The sequence below is a fragment of the Pelmatolapia mariae genome, linkage group LG23 (assembly GCF_036321145.2).
Source record: "Pelmatolapia mariae isolate MD_Pm_ZW linkage group LG23, Pm_UMD_F_2, whole genome shotgun sequence".
Classification (NCBI taxonomy): Eukaryota; Metazoa; Chordata; class Actinopteri; order Cichliformes; family Cichlidae; genus Pelmatolapia; species Pelmatolapia mariae.
In genome coordinates, this window is record NC_086246.1 from 45,777,290 (window position 1) to 45,796,127 (window position 18,838).

The 18,838-nt window shown below is 38.1% G+C and overlaps 1 protein-coding gene across 1 annotated transcript; it reads left to right on the plus strand.

Annotated features, from left to right (window-relative positions):
* The first annotated feature begins 4,338 nt into the window (after positions 1 to 4,338).
* On the plus strand, positions 4,339 to 14,588 carry mef2b (myocyte enhancer factor 2b). Its single transcript, XM_063465919.1, has 10 exons — positions 4,339 to 4,434; positions 4,517 to 4,595; positions 8,634 to 8,713; positions 10,222 to 10,425; positions 10,685 to 10,813; positions 10,985 to 11,174; positions 12,104 to 12,252; positions 12,530 to 12,644; positions 13,389 to 13,500; positions 13,723 to 14,588. Exons 3-10 carry the CDS (start codon positions 8,660 to 8,662, stop codon positions 14,033 to 14,035), a joined length of 1,266 nt encoding a protein of 421 aa, XP_063321989.1. The 5' UTR covers positions 4,339 to 4,434; positions 4,517 to 4,595; positions 8,634 to 8,659; the 3' UTR covers positions 14,036 to 14,588.
* Positions 14,589 to 18,838: the final 4,250 nt, after the last annotated feature.

The window sequence follows — 18,838 nt, forward strand, 5'->3', positions numbered from 1 at the left end:
CTTGCATTGCGGTGTGAGGATAAAAAACGCCTTTCTTTGCACTTCGGCAATAGTTTGCCTGTTGTGTTTCGTGGAGTGCTCCGCAGTCCGGTCTGAGCATGTGATGGGCTTTAAATCCCCAGATTAAAAAGTTCGCAACAACAATGGACTTTTTTTCCCTCTTGGATCAACAGAAACAATGCCTCGACGTGCTCAAGGGAGACGCCGAGCTCACTAAATAAAGACAAAACACCCCGAGAGAGTAAAGACATATTTCCTGTTATCCCATTATTAACCATTAAAACAGGTTTTAAACTTAAGGTGTGCACAAAAATGTATGCTTTTTAAAAATAAATAAATAAATATTCTAATCAAGTTTATTTCTTGATATTTAAATGTAGGCAGTGTAGATATGATGATAACAGGGCTGTGTCTCTTTTTAGATTAACCTACTTCTGCTGAAGCCTCCTGTCCTCATAAAGTGATTAAAGGATTACTGTATGTCTTTTAAACAGGCAATTGATTGTCATAAACAAGACACAGAAATAAAATAAAAAGATATGCAGTAAGTTAAAATAAATTATACAAATAATAATATTAAAACAAATGAAGGAGGAAAAAAAAACTTGTCTAAAGTTATTCCTGGGCATGCTAAATGAGACCATGGCAGGTTTGGGGGAATTTGAAAAAGGATAACCACCTTAGATAACCTCTGTTTAATGCAAAATATTCTTGCCACTCTTAGTTCAGCTCTGCAGAGGATGAATCTAATTAACTTTTCACAAGTAGCTTTGGAAGTATGCACAGCTTGACAGAGATGTGCCTAAACTCTCATCTGCCTTTCCACTTTTACGCCCACTTTTTTTGCCTTGTATAAAAATAAATTACATCTCCAGAATTTGATCGAATTAATATTGAATATTCACACACTTCATTCACACGCTGCTGGACCACAAGCACCCTGACATACTTTTAAGTCCGTGACTTGAGTTACAGAGGCCTTATTGTTCTGTTAGAGGTTGGGGGTTGGTGGGGAGTGGTGGGGAGGTAAAGGTGTAACCCTTATTCTGTTGAGATGCAGATAAGACTGTAGCTATAAAGGTACTCAATGTGAACAATTGCTCTCACACATGTAGACTGACCATGAAGGCTATTTCTGAATTCGACAGCCTCACCACATGCTCTAAAAGGGTCGCGGCTGATCTTGTCGAAAGCAGAAGTGAGAAGTTTCAGGAAAATGAAAAAAAATGGACTTGATACGGAAAGTTCTCAAAGGGCAAAGGCACCTTTATCTTTCTGCTGCTTCTCTCAACTTCTCTTGTCTTAGACATTTATCAGTAATTCTGACTGTGTGAATGTGAACACAGTTCAGATTCCACCTTCAGTGCCTACACCGACGGCAAAGCTCTCGCTGTGTTTAAAAGAAGAATGCACTTTCACAAACACAGCGCATAGCAAAGATATAATTTCCCCTTTGCTGCAGGTGATCAGCTTGCTTTATTTACAGATGGGGATTTGTTGTATTCGCCGTTAGCACGATTGGGCCCCACACAAATGAATCCTGGAGGTGAAGACTGTGGTAGCCTGCAGGGATGTTACTGAGTATTGCATCAGATGCACAGTTTAAGCTATCTCTTGGGATCTCAGACTGTGCATGTGTGCTTGTGTCACTGCATCTCCATGTCTGTGTTGATGTGTTTGTCTTTGCGTGAGAGAAAATAGAGTTGTTATCCGCACTTACAGAGATGATCTGTGCTAATAAATTGCCACCATATTATATTTAGTACATTGTGTAACAACCCCAAAATAGTTAATAATGCAGCTCATGCAGTGATTCAGTTATTAACTCTAAATAGACCTATTAAGCTGACAGCATGTCTGCTTTCTGTTAGTTTTTTTCTTTGCTTTGATCATTCTCTGTCATTTTCCTCTCCTTTTTACACCCCATTTACTTTCTATCAATACTACCCAGGTTAGCTGATGAACATATATCCAATAACATCATCTCTGCATGGGCTACAGTGCACATGGCACTTATGGAATTCTGACTGAACGATTTTATGTGCCATGGTTGATTTGGCAAAGGGGAATGAACAACTTATGAGTAAAGCATTTACAAAATAACAGCACGGATAAAGTTAGTTTCAGTGTTTGCTAGTTATAAATAAGTATTAGATGTCACAGTTAGGTGTCACCGGGATCTATCATTTACTGATGATATGGAGAAAGTGGGAACATTTGAGACTATTGACTAATATTCAGAGATGTGCGAAAGGGTATATCAGTGTAGTTAATGCCTGTCAATATGAGGCCTCTTCTGATGTTTTTGAGCCAGTATTCACAGACATTTGCTTCCAGAATATTGCTGAGTTAAGTAATTAGATCTTGTGGTTAAGCGCATCAAAATTCAAATGAAGCCTCAAGAAAAATCTTATAGCATTGCTATTAAATCATGACGTGCTGCTGTAATTAAAGAAGTATTTTTAACATCGGTTGTATGTTTTTAGGCCAATAGTTTCCAAGCTCTTGATGTACAGCATCATAAAGAAGGGTGTTGAGTTTTATCTGGGTAGGAAACAGGAAATAAAACAACGTAAGTTACATTTATTTTCTGTCCTTTTCCGCTTTCTTTGCCTTTTTTAAGTGATTTGTTTATTTTTGCATAGCTCCTTGTGCCTCAAATATTCAGGCTAGACTAAAATGAGGAAATCACTCTGAGCTGCTCTCAACTTGAAAGCAGACATTGCTTTGAGCGCTGATAATGTTAACTATGCCCTCGTCGTTCCAAATTTTGACTTTTCATCCAGTATTTTGTATTTACTTTTTATTTCCACACCTATTTATACATATTTACTGCCTGAATGCTTGATTTTTAAATTACTTGATGTACGGACAAACAGGCACAAACACTAAAAAGACTCTTAATCTTAAATAACTCATTTTGTAGTTTTAGAATTGGCTATTGCAATTATGTTGTGTTTAGGCTATTATTGGTGTAAATGTGTGATTAGGTTGTCACTGTTTCTATGGCAGAGAAATGTGTAAAGGTTTAACTAATGACAGGCCACCACAGACTCTGGTATTGAGCAATGGCCTGTGGCCAGTGTTCAGGTTTGCTGAGCATAAAGCAGCGTTTCAGTTGGTACGGTGCAAATTGACTTTAATGCAAAGAGATATGTGTATCCCGATAAACAGTTAATATTTACTGATGTTTCCTTTTCCCATAACAGCAGCGAAACACCATAGTCAACCTCCAATAACGAAGTCTTTAATTCATCAGTCACAATAAAATTGTTATGTCATTACTAAAAAAACGAGAAATTCCTTCGAACCAAAGAGGCCAAAATGTTTAGTTATTTTTATCAAAATGACCGTGAACTCTAGAAGAGTGTTCCTCAGAATAGTTTTGCTCTATTCTCATTGATGCTGAATGACTTTTGGATCAGACTGTAATTCTTTAGGTTCACTGACTCTGCTAGGGGCTGATTTTAAAAAGCACAAAGTATCTTCTACTTTTTAAGGCAAAGCAGGATTTACATTTAAGGGGATTTTTTTAACAAAATAATAGCAAATATCATAACAAATACCTACCATATCTACTGTAGAAACATAACATATGCCTATTCCTATTGTGTGCAGTACATTTAGTAACAGAATCTCACACCTAATGTTGTGCCTTGCATTGTAATTGGGGAAGAACCGCCATACACCTCAGCTATGCTCCATGCTCTTCTGCTTCCTTCTGCTTTGCGTTCAAATGCTTGTAACTTTGTTTAAAAGTAAATAAATCTTATCATTGTCACATTTTCAGAGTTGATGTACTTTAAAGTCAGCCATAGCACTCCCATTTGCACAGTATATCAAATTCATGTGACTCACCCCTCAATTTAAGTTTTGCAGAATCCCATTAAAGAGATTAATTCAAGTCATCCCTTAAATTTAGTTTATAAAATTTTATTTAAAAATTAATATATTTTTGTTTTTGAGTAATGTCCTGCAAAAACCTTGTAATATTTTGTGGTACGTGAATGAATCACAAGCAAAAATGCCCTTTAACTATATATATATATATATATATATATATATATATATATATATATATATATATGCAAATTATTAATCACAAAACAACATTTTCCACTGTCCATTGTCACCTCCCCCACCCTTCCTGTAATTAAATTGTACAAAGATACATTTTAAAAGATAACATTAGAACTAAATTGCTTCATAATGCAAATCTTGAAGGCATAAAGTCCATAAAGGACTTTACGCAACTTTTGCTGACACCTTATAGTGACGAATGCGTTTATACGCGAGGGGAGGTGGAAGAGTGTGTCCAATAGCATGGCCGAGGAGGCGGTGTGCGGTGACACACACAAACAGAGAGAGAGGCGGGCTGCAGCAGCCAGCTGTTGGAAAGCAGCGCTCCCGAATCATCCGCAGCTTCTGCATCAGGTGAATATTTCTGCATCTGCACAAGACCAGAACGCACAACAAGACTCTCGACGCTCATTTAGTCATTTATGTTTCCTATCAGCAACTATTCCTGTTTGACTGGTCCTGATCGAGTGGGTGAAACTAAGAAGTAAACAGAGAAAAAGAAGATCGAGGAACAGGTGAGATCAGATGCTCTATTTTTATTTTTAAGCACGTGTTGAGTTTCTTTTTTATCTTCTTATTTCGGTTTTTAAGGCAAATGAGCGAAGCTTCCTGGGGTTTCCTGTGTAGAGCATTGCATGACACAGCTGTGAGTAAAGTACCTGTTGCTGTGTTATTGAGATGAGGCTATAATAGACAGGAGTGCTTGGCAACTCGGGGACAGACAGGCTATTCTTAAACTGTCTATTTGAAATGACGTCAGCAAGTTATTGGGAATAATTGCCCATAAACGGGTTTAAGCAATGTATTTCTACTTCTTTTTAACTTTCATGATTATTATTATCATTATAATAATAATAATTATTATTATTATTACTTAATTCTTGCTTGGCTTGCTCACTGTGAAAAATGAATCAGAGTCCTTTGAAAACAAGCACATCCCATGACTCCCATGAGTCCATTCTAAGTAGACTGGTTCAACTTTTAAGAAGAATTTCGACTAACTTTGCTCTTATTAGAAACAGCTATAGATAGATATCTAGACAGACAGATAGATAGCTCTTTCATCCCTTTACCTGTTGTCCTTAGTCTAATTTAAAGCAAGCATTATTGATTCTGATGTCTTTAATCTTCTGACATTCCTTTGTATTGGACATTTATCTTTTTCCATTTTTAATGCCCTCAAAGAGGTTTTCCTCTTTTAGTGCGAGGTGTGGCTCATCTTCACAGATAGTTTGAGAGGATGTCAGACTTTCTAACCTTTTGGATGACCTAAAAAAAAACCCTTTTTTCTCTATTTATGGAAAGATCAAATGTTCAGCACATGCCTGCATGCAACATTGCTACTCTGGCTCTATGAAAAAATATCAAGGCAATTCAATTATCCCCAGTTAAAATTAGACAAATATTTCCTCGCTATTGCACTGCAAAGGCCCGATGAGCACATGAACCATTTGACCCCAAAGGTGGCAAACAGAGACATATACAGCTAGGTATACTACAAGATAAAAATAATAAAAAGACCTCTTTTGGTTACCATGCTAGCTATGCAAAGCTTTGTCGAGAACTATAAAGACTAAGAAGCAAAGTGTTCCCCTGGGGCCTTTATTTTATGAGTATGCTTCTGTTTTGATTTGAATAAGTGAGGCTGTCACTAAGACTTCAAATTTTTCAAGATTTGGCCTTCACCTTTTTTAACTTTAGTTCAGAAGGATGTATGTATATGCTCTAATACATACAGAGAGGGAATGGGTGAAGACAGACATCGGCCCACATAACACTGGCCTTTGATATGACATTCACAAGCTGATAAAATGACTAAAACAGTGAAAACAACAACCCTGTTAGATTTGATTCACACACTGCTTGCAACAGTTAAAGCACATTATACCCATATAGTACGGTAGACATTCTAGGTGTTGCTTCTCTTGTGATCACCATAATTGTGTAACTAATGCATTCGCAGAGCAAAACATGAAAAAAATAGTTTAGAGCAAAAGCAAAACCTTTTTCTCAAACCATCTTTAACTATCAGTATTTTAACACTACCATTATATATCTTGTCATATTTAACATTCAGTACTGCGTAGAGAGCAGGGCAATCTGCTTTTTCACCATAGAAGAAACCATTAACCTCCCTGGCTAATATGCTTACAAGTGTTTACCATGTTTTTGAAACATTTGAAGCCACCATGCTCTGAATGACTCATGGAAAGGAAACCATTGAAGCAGAACCCCCAATACTCTACAAATGCCCTACTTTTTCCCCCTTCTCATTCATGCATACAGTTCACTGCAGCAAGAAAACATGTCGCGCAATACATATTGTTAATGAGCAACATCAGCAGTGCTAATAAGACCAATTAAAATTACCTTGATGCGCAGGGTTTTCTGTACATGTGCACTGTTGTCCCAGGTAGTTCCCCGGTGATTAGTCAGACGATCCCGGGGTATGTCATAAAGCAAAGCTCCTGCTGCCCTTGTATGTGTCTGTGCTCAGTGTTTTCCACTGTCTCACCTTTGGGAAGGTATCTGCCAAAGGCACTGTCCTTCCCTAGAAGCCTGAGGCTCTGGGGAAGGTGTGCATGTGCTGAACTATTGGACGATGACAGGATAGACGGCGATTCTGTTTTTCATTCATGTCCATTTGATGGCAAATGAGACAAAAAGGAAGATTTGCTCATCCCGTTTCATGTCCACCTTTTCTCCGAGATGTTCAGTAGTTGACCATGGAGATGAAATGTCACAGGCAGTAGGTGCATGCTGTTTTTTTGTTTCTGTGAATGTGCAGACCTCAAATGGCAGTTGTCAAATGGGAAAGTATCCAGATTTAGCTGTGAGGCACAGCCAGGCTTTTCCTGCCCGTCTCGGCCTTTAGGCCTTTGACAAACCTACCAAACCACATAGATTTTCTATAGCTAACTCCACGCCGGTTTGCTGGAGGGGCAGCTATATATACCCAGCTAGCCATAGGTTTTAACAGAGCTGTCAGCAGCTCTAATAGTTGACATTTGGTTATATTTGAGAGGAGCGGAACCTTCGGTAAAACCCTGTGATAAACATCTTTCAGCCTTTTTTAGAACATATGTCCCACTTCCCTCTCTTCTCTACATTAACATGCCTTGATATGAGGTGAAATTGTCTCACTTCTGGTCCAAAAAAAACCAGAACAGCTTGGCCTGGTGTGAATTCTTTGTGGTAGTTGAGTTCTTAGTTAGACAGACCAATGCTGGTTTTGTGGTTCTATTTTTCTGTTGTGCACTTTGTTTTACCATACAGACATTGGCAAGGATGAGTTTGTCTGCAGCTGTTACTTTTGAGGTTTGTCTTGGCTCTGCAACATATTCAACGAAGCAAATAACGCAAGACTTTATAAGGTAATTGTAAGGGCAACGAGGTGGACTCTTCCAGACATGCCCGAAATTTCTGTGTGCCAAGCTTATGTTGAAGGACAGCGGGCACTTTAGGGGTCGTGGGAACACGGGCTTCATATCCGCTCAGGCACCATCAGGAGGGGCAAGCAACTAAATATAGAGAAGTCACGACGTCTAGAATTAGGGGGGAAAACCAGTGAAAACTCCTCTGGGCTTTGGAGAAATACTGTATGGCCCAGTCATAAGAGGCAGACCACCACTTAACACAGTTGTTTTACTGATAGTGAGCATCAAACGGAGAGACAGCTCATACAGGGAGCAAATTTATGGATACATTTGATTTAATGTTGTATTTTCAGCAAAGCCATCTCTTAAAGCGTCAGTGAAATTAAACATTCAGTTCCACGTTTTTCAGCTTTGTTTTTGTTTCTATACAGCAGGGATGGGAGCATTGTTTTCAAGCCCAACAAAAACAGAAAAACCACGGGTGTGAGTTTCAAAAATGGACATTCTCAAGCCAGCCACATCTTTGCTATCTGCCCCTGAAAATCCTGTTTTGTTTTTTTCTGACCTGGCTGTGCATGAGAGAAGAGTGGGTGGCTTTTAGCATTAGCCATCTTTCAAGAACACACCGTTTTCCTTCTACTGTTTGGTTTCAGCTATTGCCTGCTGAACCTTTAAAAAGAGCTATGGACTGTATTTTTAACCCTGTCTCTTGGGGCCGCTTGGTGCAGTCAAGCACTGTGCTGTTGGCCCGGGGGTAACCCAGACTGTCAGGGTGTCATTCTGTGTGGACTGCTAGCCCCACAAGAGCCACGCTAACTTTAGACCGCATCGCTTCATGGTGGTAAAAATAAACACCCTCACCCTACTGAGGGGAAAGGACTTGAGTCACTTAAAGTAAAGGGATGACATTTTCCCATCAGAATTGTATTAATGACTGAACATTTATTCTATTCTTATTATAATATGTGATCATATCACCTCAAATTCGTTACAGTAATTAATAATTAGTTCATCTGCTTACAAATGCAAGCTTAAGTATCGAGGTAAATTTTTTTGTGACCTTCGAGAGTAAAGGTTCTTTTAATGTTTTAGGTCATTTTAGGTCACACATCACTGCAAATGTTTAAGTATGCTGTTTTATTCTACTATATGACTGATTTTCACTTTCTTTGACAGGTGTCAGACTAAGAAGAGAAGAGAAAATGGGAAGAAAGAAAATACAAATTTCTCGTATTCTTGACCAGAGAAATAGACAGGTGAGCACACATCGTTTCATGTTCCACACACACACACACACACACTCACACACACATACATATGGTGTTTAAAAAAAAATTTCTCAGTAAATATTAACCAGTCCTACTAGAATTATAGTTAACGGCAGGAAGAATAAAAACTTAATCCAGATTATTTGAACAATCAGAATACATTTTCTTGTTTTTTAAGTGTCAAATATTACTACAGTGTGAACGTGTGGGCCTTTTCTTTAGTGTAAAAATTGTATATCAATCCAAGACATTTAAAGACATCCTGCTGATATCTCAGGAAATGTATCAGGCAAATTTTTAACATTTTCCTCTTCCAGATATGTTTTAGACTCCGTAATTAAGCGTCACTTAAGCTGCAAGCACTGAGTTGCAAAAATAGCGGTACATGTTTCATGCAAATGTGCATATTTTGTAGCCGACGCTGTGGTTGTTTGTTGTCCAGCATTGCACTGCAAATATTTAAAACATATCACGATAGGTTCACTGATTGAAATGCAAATGCAAAGGCATGCAAGGATGACTATTAATGAAATATCAAATTATGATATTTATACTAGTGTGAAACATTAAACATTAAAATCGTGCAGTTTACAACATCACTAGCATTCATTATTTTCTACCCAACGGTGGTAATAGCAAATATTTTAGACGTAAGTGATACAATAACCTAAAGCTGTGAATTTATCAAAAGCCTTAACACCAGTTAAAGTGAGATTTTTTTATTTGACAAAAAGACAATCTTTCACACTGAACAAAAAAAAGGATGTGGGCGTGCCGACAGTCGACACTAGATTGAGGAAATATTATTAAAAGTTTAAGAACTAATAAGAAAACACACCATTAAACAGAAGAGGAACTGTTTATCGGTTTGGTGCAAAATCAATCTGACAGCACCGATTACATATACAACATAGTACTTACATCAACTTATGGCACAGGAGTTACACCGCTCTGCAATACCACAGACAGATATTATCATTTGTACAATACTGCGGCATGAACAAAAATGCTTGCATCATATTTATAGCCTATTCATGCATTAATATCTGTTCAAATACTACAATTCCATGAAACGCCCTAAATATTATTTAAAGTTTTAGCTGTGTTAGGAAAAACACATGATATGCATAGTGAGTTTGTGTACACAGCCAGCGCTCTTATTTAACTGTTTTCAGAATGCTGATAAACACAATTTATTTCTCATATCTGATCTTTTCGACTGAAAGTGTTGTGGTGATAAGGTTTGTGTATCTGAATGAAGTGTCTGGTGATTGAACGTGTTCTGCACTGTAAAGTCTCTCTGGGATAAATAATTTAATTAAATTTAATTTAATTTTATTTTATTTTATTTTATTTTATTTTATTTTATTTTATTTTATTTTATTTTATTTTATTTTATTTTTAATTATCCAACTTCCTTAATTCGTCATTGTCACGACTTTGCAAAGTTAACTGGAGGGAGTTAAAAATGCAAACCTGTTTGTCTTCTGTCATAGGTGACCTTCACCAAACGTAAATTTGGCCTGATGAAGAAAGCTTACGAGCTGAGCGTGCTCTGTGACTGCGAGATCGCTCTCATCATCTTCAACAGCACGAACCGTCTGTTCCAGTACGCCAGCACAGACATGGATAAAGTTCTGCTAAAATACACCGAGTACAGCGAGCCACACGAGAGTCGCACCAACACGGACATACTGGAGGTACTATTTTAGGAGCTTTTTAAAAAGAAGTATGTGAAAGCTTCTCATACGCAGCTGATCTGGAACGTAAACCAATTTTTAACAGAACATGCAATTATTAGATAAAAAGTCTCTGGAAGAATATTGTAAAAAAAAAATAATTGGAAAAACAGGTGTTGTATTTTGAGTGAAAACCCTTTCTCGTGACATTGTTGTGGTTCGAAACCATTGTGCTATTGTTGCCAGTAATTTTCCATGTGCACTTTCTCTTCTGCATCAGACCCTGCGTAGGAAAGGACTCGGACTTGATGGCTCAGAGCTTGACAGTGAGGAGAGCATGCAGGTGGCGACAGACAAGTATCCTCTAAGTGAGGGCATGGATCTCTCTGTGGCTCGCCAGCGCTTCTATGTTAGTGACCACATACTTACTCCTTACTCCGTACTTACATTCAACACGCGCAGACCAAACACAGACAAACTGACTTCTAATTAGAATTCTGTTTTATAAAATCATCTTTAATTAACTGATCTTTAATCCATACTGTTGTCAAAATTACACGTTATGTGTTTCGCTCTTCAGGGTCCCTCTCTGCTCTCGCCAGAGGCACAGTTTCTCGTGTCTGCAGGTTGCGAGAATGGTTTTCCCAATTCGTCCGGATCCAGCATGGCCTCCCACAGACCCCCGAGCTTTAAATCTCTAAACTCCAGATCCAGCTCGGCCAATCCTGCTGCACCCCACGCACACACTGCATTCATGTCTCCACACTCGGGTTAGTCTCATTAAGTCCTATACCAGAATCATCATAACTACTAAGGGTAGTATCTATTTGTGTATGTCTTGTGTTTGAAAAATTTAGTCAGTTTCTATTGCATCTATGTATCGCTTTTGACGAATTTTGGGCCTTTGTCAGGCTCATTCAGGCTCATTTGTGAGTTATTTGTGTTTTTTTAACACTTCCATGATGAAACCAAAGTCTAAATGATTTTTTAAAATGTAATCTACCACTACAAATAATCTACCAGTATTATTCTACCTTTAAACAGAGTCATAGCTTTTCACATGAAAATCCATGAGCCACTCTTCTAACTTCTTGTTAAATGCTTTCTGTAAAATTCATGTGTACTGTCAACCATCTGTGCAGCTGGCTGTGAACTCACAGGAAGTGTGTGTGTTTGTGTGTGTATGTGTGTGTGTGTGTGTGCGCAGTCGGTCTGTTATGTGAAACTGGCCCTCCACCAGTGTAACTGCAGCTACAACCAGCTCTGTGGTTTCTATTCAGAATGCATCACACCTGCCTATCATGTCAGCCATCATACAGTCTCTAACTATTTGGATGCACTGGGATGTCATTAAATACTGATCACTGACATTTTTAGTGATTCTAAATGAAATGCTCTGTTTTATCTAAGATTTGACAGTGATTGTTGGTTTACATTGCGTTCGCAATGGATTCTGTCACATGAGTTACAGTATATTCAGTACAGTTGCACATATTATAAGTATTCAGACCTGCCTGGTGTCTCACGAAGGCTTGATGCTCATTCAAAGGTTAAAGGAAAAGAAGAAGTTCTTTTTTTCAAAATCACACTTGTATACCGCAACAGAGGGAGGTGATGATTGTATCACAAAGAATAAATGACAGTAGTGGAACGGGCTTAGATCGCTTTTCACTTCCTGCTCCTTTTTTTCACTGTTTAGGTATCGGCTACTCTGTGTTTTCCCATGGCAACCTCAATCGAGCTCTGGACATGAAAAGCCCTCCTCCTCTGAACGTGGGCACTGAAAACCTGCGGGCAGATGGTGCTAATCAGGCCATGGGGGCCACACGTGCTAACCACAACTCCGCTGTAAGTAGCTGTGCTATCCAGTGTGATCAAAACAAATAGGTGTCAGTGCCTCTAATAGATGTCGTACTGCTTCTAAAAACTAAAGTTCTTAATTAAATACCAAAACACATAAATAGTTCTGCAAACTTGGACAAGAAACTTCACAGGTTTTTTGACTCATTCACACCTCTCACAATTATAATGTTCACAAGTTTCATAGTGTTCATACACTGACTTCACTACATCAGTACAAACTCAAGATTTCCAGTATGACTGTTTCCCTTTCTCTGATCATCAGAGGGGTCTTTTATACCAGGGCCTGCACAGCAGCAGCTCCATGGTGGCTATGGGGAAGGCAGGGCTGCTGAGTCACAGTTTGGGAGGATATGGTCTCCCCTCCCCTGGAGCCTCTGGTATGTCATCTGTGTTCTGTTACTATAGAAAGAAAGAAAAAAGAAATATATGAAAAATATATGGCAACTAACAAAGTAGTCATACAGCAATAGCTTGACATGTTAACAGGTTATATCAGATTGTTAATGCCACTCTCATGTCTGTATGGTAAAACTAAACCTACCACACATATACTCTCTCAGCATAGCTTAGGATAACAACTGCAAAGCAAGGATACTGACTCACTGTGGTGCAGTTCACTCTAGAACCTCATTATTAGTGCACAGACCTTTTCTCATTCTGATCTGTGTAAAAAAAGGTTTGGAGTTTGTGCAGGACCAGGAGCTTGGAGAGTTTCAGGTGGTTTTCTGGTGAATTTATCATGAGAAAACATTGCCTTTCTTGCTAAACCCAGCCAGGAAATAGTTCCACAGAAGGCAAAAATAAATAATTAAATAAATAAGAAGAAGAAAAAGAAAGGGAAATTTTGTTAGGGTTTTTTTACACTGTTCCAAATTAAGCAGAACATCTTCTGACTCTAACTTCATCTCTAGTGTACAGACATGAGTGATGGGAGGTTACAGTCTTCTTATCTTGTGCTCATCGATAAAAACTACAAAGGGTATTTCCCACAATGTCAAACCAGCCTTGCTGTGAAGTGTATCTTGTCTTAAAATGAAACCATTTTATTAAAATGTATCATTTCTCCTGTTTCCCCCCCCCTGTCCTCTCCAAATCTATGTATATCTATTCTTTCTTTGCAGAGTACAGCCAGCCTGGTTTTTATCACTCAGTCAGTTTACAACGAGGAACAGTAAACCCCTGGCAAGCGGCGCAGCCACCTCAGGAGCCTCATGGGCCTCATATAAATCCTGTGTGAGCATATCATATATTGTTCTAGACATAATACAGCAAATCCACTGTATATATAATTTTGAACCATTAGTGATAGTTGACTCTTAAATGCCATGTTCACAAGCAGTTTTGACTGTCTTTAAATTATCTTCAAGCTACTTCTAGCGCCCCTTAGCTGTAACTCCAGGACCGATGACGTGTTTCAATCCAAATTCATTTCCTCCTCCCTCTTGTTGTTTTCAGAGGGTCCAGCGGGGGATGCTCTTTCTCCTCTCAGTCCTGCACTCCAACCTCTCCGCATCTGCCGTCCCTCAACCTCAGCATCAAATCGGAGCGTAGCTCTCCTGAGCACATGGCCTCACCTACCTCCCCTCCTCTGCACCACCTCAGGCAGCATTCTCCAATGAGCAACCCCGATTCAGCTCGTCATACCCCTCCAGATACCCATCCAGCCAATGGCACAAAAGAGTTTGCCAAAACCAGCTACCCACAAGACCAAGAGGAAGGAGGGCAGTCGCTCCGGCAGTTAGAGATGAGCGACGGCTGGCAGAGATAGCCAGCTGCTCCGCTCTACAACCCACTCTCAGTCAACATCTGTCTTCAGACAAAACCATAAAGGGTCGACGTATGCCTCTCTTTGTCTCCTCAAACAGAGCTGGTCTCTCCTGGGCAGTGGAGAATTCTTCTCTGCATCACTTGCTTGATCCCATGAGGAGATAGATGCATACAGACTTTTGCTTTTTGTTTGGTTAGGGTTAGTTTTCTGTGTGGAGCTAATGTGAATCAAAAGTACAAGTTGGAAATGTGATTGTTTTCTTGTGACTTTGTTGAAGTTGGCTACAGCAGCAGTGTGGGACCAACTGAATTTCTCTGAAGTGCACATATGAAAAAAAAAAAAAACGTCCATACATATTCAGCTTTCAAAGCCAAAAAAAAAAAAAAAAAAATTAGGAGGTACTAAAAAAGTAGCTTGACTGGGGTTTTATGTGATAAGGTTACACAACAGGGCATTTAATTGGATACATTCTTAAAATAAAAGTTTTTTTTAGTTATCACAGTTTCCTTTTTCTCCTTTCAAATGTGGAAATACCTTCGTAATGGAATTTTAATGAGAGAAATCTAGGTATGAAAGCCACTGTCTATTTTTTCTTTAACAACACATAAAATTCAGCTAACAGGAGGTTTCTTCTGTCTGAATTATTTGTTTTGTCCAGACAGTGTTTTATTGCTGTTGCTTTACAAAGCACCTTCTCATGTTAAAGCAAAAGCATCCTTTGTAGAGAAACAAAGAAAAAGGAAGTTTCGCTCTGAAAATATCCCAACTTAAATCAGACTGCTGTAGCCTCAGATTGTCTTCCTGTGTCTTGGCCCCCCATCTCATACAAATGATTCACAACAAAAGAAGATATTTGCAGAACTGGAGGGACATTTTGCAGCAGTATCGTCTAAAAAAAAAAGAGTTGAAAAAATGTGAACCCACCCTTTTAAGATTCTGGGCATCAGTCTGTGTCAGAGATTAGGTCGATGAGCTCTTTGGGATGTAAAAATGGTTTTCTTTATCAAGTGGTTTTTTTTAATGTTTTTTTAATCTTTAGTATTGTTGTAATGTGATTATTTTATGTTGTCAGAAACACTCACAGCAGTCTGCTAAGACCAAAGTGTTTAATTATTGTCCCTCTGCATTGCACACAAATACTGCAACAGCCCAAAAATGATGTATTTGTCTTTATTTGGTCGATTTTTTCTAAAAAGCAGCAATCATGTGCTTACTCTTCCTGAAGGGCTTTGTGTAGTAAGTGTTTAGTGTAGATATTCCTGCGTTTATGATGTGTTAAAACACGAGACAAGCTGTACTAGATGAGTCCAAATATCCATTCATTTGTCTGTTTATTATCCGGGTTTCATTTATGTATACATTTACTTTTTAATCTTGTGCACTGGATACCTCTATGTCTTTTAGTTTTGCGTTTTCAGTTTCTGATCTTCAAATGACAAAAAAATAAAAAAAAATTTTAAAAAGGAGATAATTTTCATTCACTGTCCACAAGGGGTCGTCTTATTTCACACTTTTAATCTGACTGAGACTGGTTAAAGTGCAGAGCAGTGAAGACCAGCCCTTAACAGGTAATTCTTTATCTAATAAATCGGTTAATTGGCTCATTAAATTAAGCTCCTAAATTAAGCAGCTTGTGGAGGTTTTGAAATATAAGTTCCACTGTCGATTTATCTCTCTTTTCATATGTGGATTTTTGTGGGTTAATATTAGCATGAAACATGAAAAGCCAAGTTGTCAGTATTCTGATGTTTCTGGTTGATTTTTTAAATACATATATATATACATATTTGCTGGATGCTTCACTAACAAAACAGAGGCATTTTTTGACATTTTTTGTGAATCATTTTAAAATAAAGACTGTTTACTTTGTGTGTTTGCCCCAGTCTGAGTTTTTTATTTTATTTTAGGACATTCAGTTTATCATTTTTCTCAGATGAAAAAATGTCATAATTAATTAATTAATAAATAATAAATTAATGGCATAAAAGGGAATCATTTCCCTCTGTTTTTATGTACATTAATTCTGAAAGCAGGTAAAATGCCTTTCACTGTGTAGCTTTCATGTGTCCATTTATTTCATTTTATTCACCTACATTCCATCTTTTGAATACACACACACACTCCCTCATTATCATGTCAGGGCCCTGTCAGGCAGCTCACCATGCACCCACCAAACGAGAGGAACAAAAATAGACCACGCAAAAGCCTGGAAACCTTTATGTCTTCCAAACAAGAAAAAAGGGGCACAAATAGGGTCATTTCCATAGCTGGTTCACTGTAAAATCTAATTAGTTCCCAGAACTCAAAAAAATTATGGAAACTCGTTGCCTCAAAAAAATTGAGTAAAGCTTAGCTAAAAATGACTAAGTTAGGACAACGTATTTATTTTGAGTACTCTGTACAAGCTCATTTGTTCCTAGAACTCAAAAAAATTGGATCAAGTTTGCGTAAGATGACCAAGTTAGGGCAACTTACTCATTTTGAGTACACTGTACTCAAAATGTACACAGCCGTGTTAGTTCCCAGAACTCAAAAAAATTATGGAAACTCGTTGCCTCAAAAAAACTAAGTAAAGCTTACTTAGGATGACTGTTAGGACAACTTATACATTGCAAGTCTGCAGTATTAAGAATAACTTGATATTTCTGACTGTACAATACTAATTGTTTACCTACTGACAAACATTTCAAGTTCAACTAAATGAAAAAACAATTTGTGGTAACCTGATTATGACTAAAAATAATTAACAACACTTTTTGTAATGATGTTAAAATGAGCACAACTTTTATTTTCAAACACAACAAAGTACAACAGCCAACATACTGGACACTGTTCTGCTGAATAAAAATTATGTTGCCATCACTGTTATAATCTTACAATGAAACAAAGTCTCAGATGTAATTATTCTGAAAATAAGTTTAGGCCTACCACAAGTTTGTTTTGTACTCACTTATATAATCAAAATAAAATATTTGTTGTTCTGTCACAAGTGCAGTCTCTAATTTAAACAACACATTCGTTTTTCATTCCAACACATGAGCTGGAATGTTGTAATATTTTAAGGATGGCTTGTTTCCAGTCCAGGTATTACTGCCTGAATGACTGTCATGGATCGAGGTGATCCAAATGTAGGTGCAGAAGAAAGTCTTTAACTTCCCTTAAGTACAGTGGCAGTGGATGTGGGTTGGAGATGCAATGAGCTTGAACCTGCAGGTGACCACCTTCACTGACCACACCATCTGTGATGAAGGACTCATCTCTCCTGGTGTCCTGCAAGCAAACAATCATATTTTTTGGAACATGAACTTAATTTCTTTCTTAAAACATTTTTTTCTGCATTTGGTATAAAACAGACTCCAATTTAGACAATCTCAGGCTCCCTCCCCGCCGGAGAGGTGACATTCAATGTCCCAAATTGTCAGTCTAGATAGCCGTGACCACCACGCAACACACAATATTGTCATGAAAGCATCATTTTAAAAAGGGCTATGCAAACATGGGCAATAACTTTCATTCTAATGATGTGCAAAATGATTTGGGCACAAAACAAATTTTGCTGTTAGAAAACTTGCAGACTTCACTATATACAGTGTAGACCCTCTAAACTAAGTTTGAAGAAATGCAGACCAAACTGTTGTTGTTTGTTTACTTACACAGCATGTCTTGTAGAATTAACTGGAGTCACAGCAACAGCACAGTGCAGTCATATCTCAAGTCTAATAACAGAAGACAGGAAAAGATCAGTAAAGAAACAACTTCCCCAAACCAAAGCACAAACAAAACAATAAGTAAAACAGGCTGATCTAAAGTATGATTAAAGTTCAGCCTGATTAATATAAATGTCACTGACAGTTGCTAATATATTGGAAAACCAAAATACTTACCACTGAGTTGATGTCTTTCTGTCCAACAACAGGAGTGCTGGTCCCGAGCCTCAAAGACAGTAAGAAGCAAGCAGAGGGAGAAAAAACAGAACATTTTTCAGAAACTGATTTGATCCTTAATGGTTGTGCAATCATTGTAACATAGAGTTTGCTTATTTTGTTAAATAAAGGCTAGATTTGGCATTAATAGATGCCACAGATGTTCTAAAGCTGCCACAAAGCATGAAAAAATAGACGTCTCCGAAAACGTCGGAGCATTTTTGCAAATATGTGATGTCTTGATAAATCGAGCAGATATTTGAAATTCACACAGCTACATTCTCGCCTGAAAATATCTTAAAAGTTTATTTTGTGACCCAGAAAAAGTAATAAGTTTTTTAGCCACGCTCCTCCGCCATTGCCGCGCTTACAAGTGCGCACAGGCTCCGACAACCATGGCCGACAAATGCGATCCTCCTTTTCCCCAGACTACCCTTTCTGGGTCACAAAATAACCTTTTAAGATATTTTCAGGCGAGAATGTAGCTGAGTAATGCTCAAATATCTACTTGATTTATCAAAATATCACATATTTGCAAAAGTGCTTCCACGTTTTCGGAGAGCTCCGTTATCCACCCCCCACACCCACCCCACCCCTAACGGCTGCACCTCCCAAAGAATTTTGTCTGGGCTCTTATCTCACTTATTTATTTCAAACAATCAACAAAAAAATTCACCGACATAGTTTTATGTAAGGTTTTTAAGGCTGTGGTGTTAATTTTTAAGTAACATGAGCACAGCGGCAGCAGCAACGCTAGGCTAACACTAACTAGCTAGCAAGATTATAAACCTGGTGCTAAACTAAGAGAAGCCACAAAATCAGTTTGAATAAGAGTAAACATTTACTCACCAAGTCAGTGTATCAGGTAAAGATCCACAGC